The sequence below is a fragment of the Malaclemys terrapin genome, chromosome 1, assembly GCF_027887155.1.
Source record: "Malaclemys terrapin pileata isolate rMalTer1 chromosome 1, rMalTer1.hap1, whole genome shotgun sequence".
Lineage (NCBI taxonomy): Eukaryota > Metazoa > Chordata > Testudines > Emydidae > Malaclemys > Malaclemys terrapin.
The window spans coordinates 46,362,537-46,371,878 of record NC_071505.1 but is presented as its reverse complement, the minus strand read 5'-3'; the positions used below and the strand labels follow the sequence as shown (position 1 = coordinate 46,371,878).

The window sequence follows — 9,342 nt, the reverse complement described above, 5'->3', positions numbered from 1 at the left end:
AATGACACTGTTGCCAATCCTTTAGAATCTAAAGATTTATTCATAAAAGGAAAAAGATATAAATGAGAGCTAAAATTGGTTAAATGGAATCAATTACATATAGTAACAGCTAAGTTCTTGGTTCAGGATTGTAGCAGTGATGGAATAAACTGCAGGTTCAAATCAAGTCTCTGGAGAACATCCACAGCTGGGATGAGTCATTCAGTCCTTTATTCAGAGCTTCAGTTTGTAGCAAGTCCCTCCAGAGGCAAGAAGCAGGATTGAAGACAAGATGGAGGAGATTCAGCTGCCTTTTATAGTCTCTTCCCGTGGAAGGACACGCCTTTGTTTTTACTGTGGAAAATCACAGCAGCAAGATAGTCTGAAGTCACAAGGGCAAGTAACATGTCCATGCTTGACTCAGTTTGCAGGCCAATGTCATTGTTTACACGTTAGTTTGAACGTTCCCAGGAAAGCTCAGATGTGGATTGGCGTCTCCCAAAGTTCATGGTCAGTTAAGTGTTTCTTGATTGGGCACTTACTGAGAATAGTTCTTTCTCAAGAAGCTGACCAAATGCTTCACTGAGGCTACTTGAATCAAAATACATTGAGATACAAGTACATAGCCAATATTCATAACTTCAACTACAAAAATGATACACACATACAGACAGCATAATCATAACCAGCAAATCATAACCTCTTTATATACACCTCACATGACAACCTTTGTATAATATTTGCAGCAAATATATAACAGTGGTTGCAACAATTATCTATACGGTTATAGTTTGTCAATAACGTCACAGGCCCGCCCCTCTCGGGGCAGTGGGGTTTGGGCAGGCTCAGGTTTCGGTCCCCCCTCCTAAAGTAATTTTTGTTGGGGTCACGGTGCAATGACGTTTGAGAACGCCTGCCATAGTTCAAGGGCCAAATTCATGGTTGGAATAAACAATTACAGCACCAGAGAACAATGGAGTTGTGCCTACTTATTTCAGCAATGACTGAATTTGTCCCATTAATCAGCTGGCATCTTCTGCAAGAACTAAATTAATTTAACACAATAAAAAACAAAAACAAAAAAACCACCAAAACCATCCTTCTTGTGGATATTGACTTGTATAGGTATGTTGTTCCAGTAAATATTTGTGAATGCTTAACCTTGTTAAACCAATATCATTGGAGGTTTATTTTCATTTACAATGTATTTTAATTAAGCTTGTTGGTAAAGGAGTAGATATTAGGAAGTTAACTATGTCAACCATGATGTTAAGTCAGTCATGATTAATGAACAAAATAAAATTGCATATTAAGAGCTAATTTACCTACAAGTAGAGAACACTTTAAGGATATAAAAAAGAAAATGAGTGTAAGTCATTTGGTAGTGTCTCTCTGGTCTTTTGACTATTAAGAAATGGAAATATAATTTACAGAACCATAACAAAGACTGTTTATTGTTATTGCTTTACTATTTTCAGCATCTTTTCAAGCACCACAACATTAAAAAAAGAGAACATTTTTCCAAGAATATTTCCCAAGGAACAGTGAGACTGCAATTTGCTTCCACAATGGCATCTGCACAGTTCTGAAACAGACAAACCTCTAATGTGTCAACCAGGGTAGGGGGTCAACTCTATCGTCTGTAAATAAAGTATAGGGTAACATGCAGCCCTGTGCAAAGCAATGAAGAAAGGAAGATGTTGGTTGGTGCATCTTCTTCTTTAGAACCACTGCAAGCTAAGAAACAGGAGCAGGATGTGCCCATAGCTTGCATTGATTACTGATAGAGGCATAGTTCAACACCTGGACATATTCCCAAACCCACAGATCATAACCCTTGGGATCATTCCCATTGACTTCAGGGGACTTTGGATCAGACTTATGGTGTGAGACATCATGCTTCGCTAACCTTCTCTCCTAGTACTCTCTCATGAACTGTAGGGAGTATCTGCCCTGATGCTTGTGTGCTGGGTGGGATGGAAAGAGGCTCCCCATACTCTCTTCCCTACCAGTGTAGCCAAGGGCCATTTTTTTATATATATATTTTTTAAAGGGACATCAACTAAGTTTAAGTCCTAGATTTAGGTGTTTGAAAAGCCAGCAGGGTGAGACTTAAAGAAAATCCTTCTGTTTGTATTAGGTTCTGTATTATAAACAATGATAAATCAGTGACCACAAGTGTTGTTTTTGGCAGCCACAACAGCATTGTTAGTGCATGACAACCCAAAAGAAAAGCTTACTGGAAACAAACAAGAAATTGACTAGTCTAATTTTTAGTCACTAAGATGTCAGCGGGGAGCGTGGGGGTGGAGAGGGAGGAATGGAAAAAACCAAAACCCACAAATTTTTGGCCAAGTGCAACTAATAAAGTGCAAAACAGAGTGAGGAGTATGCATGACAATGCTCTTTTCAGGTCTGAACTGTGAATGCCATAGTCAAAGCTCCATGCAGTTTTAGAGGCATGTCAGTCCAATATTGTCATCCTCCTGTGAAATCCATGTTATAAAATCAGGGTCTGCATAACAAGCTAACCCTTTTTTGAACTACTGCATCCTTAAGGTGAACTCAGACAACAGGTTGTGAAGTATGGCATTAATATTCATTCACTATTTACAATAATAATTCTATATAAAAGATGCCAGTCTTGCTATTCAGTGCTTATAGAAGGAATTTAATGCTAGTATTCCCCCAGAGATCTGTGAGAGTGTAGTTGCTGGCCAGGGATTTTTGCCATTGACTTCAGTAGGGCCAGGATTTCACTTAAGGTATTTCAAAGTTCCAAGGACTGATCAGAATTTCTCATCTTGAGATCAACTCTAGCTCTGGTCATGAATTACCAAAACTTCCTGCCCTCTGATGTCTGTTTATTGGCTAATATAATACAAGTTGGTATTCTCATCTCATTTCTTAGTGGACATATCCAGGACACAAAAACAACCAAAACTGGCATTAATCAATATCTGGCCTGGTAGCCTGTAATGATACTGGCTTTGGTAGGACACTTTTGAGAGTGCCAATTTAGGACAAATTGCTCAGAGCAGGGCAGTTACAGCCCAAGGCCGGGGTTCCTTTGCACACCAAGGCAAACCAAACCAGCCAAACAGAGAGGACTTTGGTTTTACCCCACTGGCTAACCAGGAGTCATACAAGTAATTCCCTTAGACACTCCAGTTTCTCAGTATTACCACCAGGGCCACTCATTATGGGGATGAATGGTTATGAAAACCAATACCCCAGTAAAAGAGAAAAGGTTCTCCTGATCCCAAAGGACCAAGCCCTAGACCCAGGTCAATATACAAATCAGATCTTACCCACAAATCACGCTGTTGCCAATCCTTTAGAATCTAAAGGTTTATTCATAAAAGGAAAAAGATATAAATGAGAGCTAAAATTGGTTAAATGGAATCAATTACATACAGTAACGGCAAAGTTCTTGGTTCAGGCTTGTAGTAGTGATGGAATAAACTGCAGGTTCAAATCAAGTCTCTGGAGAACATCCACAGCTGGGATGGGTCATTCAGTTCTTTATTCAGAGCTTCAGTTTGTAGCAAGGTCCCTCCAGAGGCAAGAAGCAGGATTGAAGACAAGATGGAGGAGATGTAGCAGCCTTTTATCTCTTGCTTTCTTTGTTCCAAAAACAAACTGTCCAGCACATGGCATAGAAAAACCTCAGAGTTTTGTTCATAGGCATGTCCCTGCATACCTTGCTGAGTCACAAGGTGTATCTGCCTTCTCTCAATGGGTCAATTGTATAGCGGATGGTCCTTAATGGGCCCATCAAGCAGGTTAGGCAGTGCTGACACCAAATTGTCTGGTGTGTCACCCAGAAGCATAGCACAAGTTTGAAATACAGACAGTATAGGGCCAATACTTATAACTTTAAATACAAAAATGATACATGGATCCAGATAGCATAATCATAACGAACAAACCATAACCTTGACTTAGACACCTTATTTGACCCTCTTTATACAAGATTTGTTGCCACTACAGGATCTTGGTTGCAACAATGCTCTATACGGTCCCTCAGTTTGGGGGACTCCCCAGCTGTCTTCTTCTTGCAGTTTCTGCCCTGCTGAGGGGTCCCCATATCATACATGTCCCCATATCATATAGATGTGCTATTTTGCCTCTAAGTTCCATTTGTAGCTAGTCTGTTGCATTATGTTAAAGCTTTGCTGGATGACCCCCCCCCCCCCAAGATAAGATCTTTGGATCAGGGACTTTATCTTTTACTACGTTTTTTGAGCAAAATGTAGTAAAACCAGCTGGAAGTGCATAAAATTAGTGGATAAAATTGTTGGTGTCAGATTGGGACTTATATGTCATTTCTAAAAATGGAAATAAATAAAGAGCATGTCAGTGAAATTCACAGATATTAAATTGGAAGAGGGTGTAACCAGAAAGAACAGAAATAACCCAAAGAGAATTAGGGAGGGAACCACAAAGAGACTTAAGTGTTGCAACTCTGAGTGCCACGACACTTAACTTTTAGGCACCTAGTGGGTTAAAACAAAACAAAACAAAAATCCACCACTCACAGGAACAACACTAATCCGCAAAGCCAAGTTAGGCACCTAGGCTCCCTAAATGACAAATGGGGAGAGAGATCCCTAAAAATGTGACCCACAAATAACAGCATGCTAGGCAGGGGCCTTCCTAAGCTAGTCAATGGGAAATGCTGAGGAGAAGGATGTGCACTAAGCCACACCCAGGCCCTTTAAATTGCCACCAGAACCCCACTGCTGGAGCCCTGGGGTAGGGCTGCGGGGCTCTGGAGGCTATTTAAAAAGTCTGGGGCTCCTGTTGGTTCTACCGCCCTGGCCCTTTAAATAGCCTCTGGAGTCCCACCGCTTCCCTAGGGCTCCTGTGGCTATTTAAAAGGCCGGGGCGGCGGAAGCAGGGGAGCCCCGGGCCCTTTAAATAGCCCTCAACCCGGGCTGCTGCTGCTACCCCGGTGGAGGAGGAGGGAGGAGAAGGGGGCACTTACCGTACAGGGTGGGCTGTACCCACACCCCCTGCCCTGCCCGCAGCCAGCCCCTATCTCCAGCCAGCCCTGCACCCCCTGCCCTGCCGCTGCCCGCAGCCAGCCCCGCACCCCCTGCCCACAGCCAGCCCCTGCTGCACCCCTGGCCCTGTGTCCAGCCAACCCCTGCCGCACCCCCCTGTGGCCCTGCCCGAAGCCAGCCAGCCCGATACCCCCCTGCCCGCACCTGCCCTGCCCACACCAGCCCTGCACCCCCTGCCCTGCCTGTAGCCAGCCCTGCACCTCCTGCCCTGTCTCCAGCCAACCCCTGCCGCAACCCCCTGCCTGAAGCCAGCCAGTCCCTCTGTTTCCAGCCCTGCCGACCCATGCCGCACCCCTCTGCGGCCCTGTCTGAAGCCAGCCAGCCCACCCCTATCTCCAGCCAGCCCCACACCCCTTGCCCTGCCTGCAGCCAGATCCTACCTCCAGTCAGCCCCTGCCCTGCCTCCAGCCAGCCCCATGTCCAGTGGTGCCCTGCAGTTCCCAGGGCAGTAACCCTGCACACCTGCTTCAGTGGGGGGGGGGGGAAGGGGGGCAGGGAGCAGCTGGGACCCACACATGTGCACACCGGGTGACCAGACAGCAAGTGTGAAAAATTGGGAGGGGGGTGGGGGTAATAGGATCCTACATAAGAAAAAGACCCCAAAATCGGGACTGTCCCTATAAAATTGGGACATCTGGTCACCCTAGCACATCCCCAGGGAGTGGTGGGGACCCACACATGTGAAACGGAGCTCATTTCTAGTTCAGGCCCATCTTTTTAAAAAAGAACTTTAGGTAGGGTTAACATACATCTGTATTTTCCCAGACATGTCAGGCTTTTTGGTTCTTAAATCACCGTCCGGGAGGAATTTTTACAATTTAAAAATTCCTCCTGGGAAAATACGGATGTATGGTAACCCTATTGGTACCAAAAATACATACTGTGGCACATCCCTTAAATCAGAACTTTTTATAGGGAACTGGTTGCTAAGAAATGAAATGCTTTTATATATATATATATATTTAGTCATCCCTGCTGCGGCCGTGGAAAATGTTGAATTGGGCCCCGCACTTCCTAAAGCCAGCCCTGCATAGCAGGTGTCCCGGTGAACCCCTGCCAGTTCTTTTAGGGCAGTAATGTGTTGTGCTTGGCATCTGAGTTCCCAGCACAGCTAGGGGTGGGGATGGGGTGTAGCAATCCCTGGGATCAGAACTCTGGAGTGAACAGTGTTACACAGTACCAGGCAAAGACTGCAACCTGGGGGCAGGGAATAAGACCCCGGGCACAATCCAGAAAGCGCTAAGGTTGGGGGGGGGGGCACTTTCCCAGCAGAAGGAAGATTTCGTTTGGGGGGGGCGGGGGTTCTGCCTGATTCCAGCGAACTGCTAGGGGTGGGGTGGGGGGTCACCTGGAGGAGACCGACCCCAGGGGGCTCTGGAGCCCACCCTGCTTGACACAGCCCCTAAGCACAAGTGTGTGGGGCGAGTAAGCCCGAGAGGCGTCGCTATTCCTCTCCCAGTGCCCGAGACGCAGCGAGGCGGCACCCGGGGGTGCGGGGCTCCTCGCACTCAGCGCCTGATACGCTGCGCTGAGGACTCGGGGCCGGGGGTCCTGGCAGCCGGCCGGGCGCGGAGCGCGCACCTGGAGGGAGCAGGCGGGTTGCTCCCGCAGCGGTGGATTCCTTTGGTGACTGCCCCCGAGGGGCGAGGCCAGCGGGGCGCGGGGGAGGGGGTCGGAGGGCAGGCCCCGTGGGCACAGCAGAGGCGGGGAGAGGGGCAGGGGAAGCAGGGAGGCAATGACATCAGCGCGGGCAGGGTGCATAAGGTGGGGGAGCCGCAGGAGCGGAGCGGACGCGGGAGAGTTTAGCAATTAGCTAGCGCCGCTGCAGCTCTCTGCGCCTAGCGCCGCCCGGCAGGCGGCCCGGGCACCATGCAGCGGTCCCCTCTGGAGAAGGCCAACGTCTTCTCCAAGCTTTTCTTCAGGTAAGAGCCGGGGCTGGGGACGGGGGCGAGGGGAATGACCCTGCAGCGGGCGGCGGCATGCGAGGTGTGGCTAGGCTGGGTCCCCCGGCGCTCTGCACCCTCAGCCTCCAGATTGTGTCCGCCGCGCGCCTCGGAGGGCCCCGGGGGACTGGCAGCGGGTAGTGACTGCGCGCGAGCGCAGGGCTGCCCCGTCTGGAGCCCGGGACCCTCAGCCGAGTCTCCTTCGGGCACGTTGCCTTGCGCCCATTAGCCCCGGAATGTTTTGCAAAGAGAGCCGCGCTCTCCTGGTTTATTCCAGGAGGATCTTCGCGCCGTGGTCTTCCCTGGCACCTCGTGCCCGTGTTTTGAACACAAGGGGCGGCTGTGCAAGTGTCATAAATGATCACATCCATACTGGGTAAATTCCTTTATGGTAGATTATGTGCGCAACCTTTGGTAAATTGCTCTACTTCTGAGCCTGGCTGTTGTACATTTAACTCCAAGGTGTGAGAACTTCGGGGAAATTTGCTTTGCAAGCACGTTTTTTTAAAAGTGATCTTAGGGACACCTTAGACATAAATCTCGCTTCCGACTGAGACGTGTCCTATGGGGACGAAAGTCCCTAGTCCCTTTTCTCTTCTTCTTGTGTGTACAAGGGATTCTTTTTCGTCCCCCTCACCCACCACACACAGTGGGACAACATAGAAATCACACATTTGAAATCCTTTTACCTGGAGCTGTTACAAGTAACACCTGATGTTATACTAGAGAGAGATTAGAAAGACAAAAATCCTTCTCTATATTTCCCCAACTTTGGGCATCTGAGAGCATACTGGGTACACCCAATTTCACGCAGCGAGGTAGTTTTCCTTGCCGTTTGTGGGGGTCCTACACGCAGCAATAGGGGTGAAAAATCCGTTTATAAAATCGAAAATGTGATTATGAATGGTAGGAGGATTCTGGTAGGTGTGGTACCTCAGACAACTTTTAGCTTACTTTTTTTAAAATGACTAGATTTCAGGATAACTATGCCTCTTTTAAAATGCTTTTTGGGAGACTAGTCCAGGCTCTATTTTGTTTTCATCTTAGTTATTTCTAGGGTACCTCGCAGAGTAAATACAGTATCTTAGAATCTCGATGCTTATGCCTCAATTAATACAATGCAAGAAAAGAAAATAATTTATTTCTGATCCCTGCTTAGGGCAAAATGTCCATGGTCTAAACTAGGGCTTAAATACATGCTTAATGTGAAGCACGTACTTAATGGGCTTTGGATAAGACCCAAGATACTTAAAGTCAAGGGGAATCTTTCTATTGACTTCAGTGGGCTTTGGATCAGGCCTGTTGTGAAACTGAAATAAATATAAACCAAGAGGCAACTAAAATAACATACTTATTACTCTGTTTTAAAGAGATGTACTAAATATATACTCAAAATGTTTCCTTCTCCTGTCATCAACATTTAAACCATTTTATAATAATAATTAATTTGACAGAAGAAAAATCAACCCAGTGAAAATAAACTTCCTATGGATAAACACAACCCCTCCCCCCCCATTGTAGAATATGGGCATACCTCCACAGTGAATGAACCTGATAAAATAATAAATTTCTGGTACTACAAAGTTTTCTGTGTATTTGATGTCCAGGACATTTACATTACGAGTGATTCCTCTACTCCTTCTCATAATGTATAATCTATTTTAGGAGTCAATACTTTTGGAATATTTTATCTGATATATCAATAGATTAAAACTAGTTAGATGTGAAAACTGATGAATGTTAAGAGTTGCATCAAAATTTTTCTTTTGGAAGGGTGCCAGAATACATAGTTCTTTTTTGTTAAATATTTGTCTGTTCAAAAGCCAACATATTTTTTAATCTATGAAAATGTATTAGTTTATTTGAAAATACATGCCTTCACTGTTCAGGTACCCAAATAGAGTATCTGTCTCATAGGGTCAAGATAAATTTCAGGGGGGGGAAAAATTATGCTACTCTAGTTGCTAGAAAGCAAGCTGCCATACAGCAACAAGTGAAATTGTCAAGTTATAAGAAGTGAACAAAATTTAAGAAATACTATGTGAATACTCTAAGAAATACTAACTTTACAAAACCAGAACAATATTCTTGCATAGCATTAGGTAGACACTTGTAGACTCAATAAACTGGTTCATCCCATAAAGTTGTGATAAAAAAGTTGAATTTGGTTGAGTTTTTCTAAAATTGTAGAATTTCATTTTGGTGTGTAATTGTATCTGCATAACAAGAGCAGCCCCAGTTCAAGAAAGCAGCCTCATTTAGAAAGCACTTAAGAATGTGCTTAACTGTAAGCATCTGGCTTAAATGCTATCTCATGGACCAGGTGTGGTGCTCTCAAGTACTAATGTTCT

General features: G+C 45.6%; 1 protein-coding gene across 2 annotated transcripts in view; it reads left to right on the top strand.

Annotated features, from left to right (window-relative positions):
- Positions 1–6,859: 6,859 nt before the first annotated feature.
- CFTR (CF transmembrane conductance regulator) overlaps positions 6,860–9,342 on the top strand; it is a 136,441-nt gene continuing 133,958 nt past the window's right edge. For both annotated transcript variants that reach the window (XM_054023602.1, XM_054023592.1), the window contains exon 1: positions 6,860–6,970. In XM_054023602.1, the coding sequence (XP_053879577.1) occupies positions 6,918–6,970 (53 nt within the window). In that variant the 5' untranslated portion in view covers positions 6,860–6,917. The remainder of the gene's footprint in view (positions 6,971–9,342) is intronic.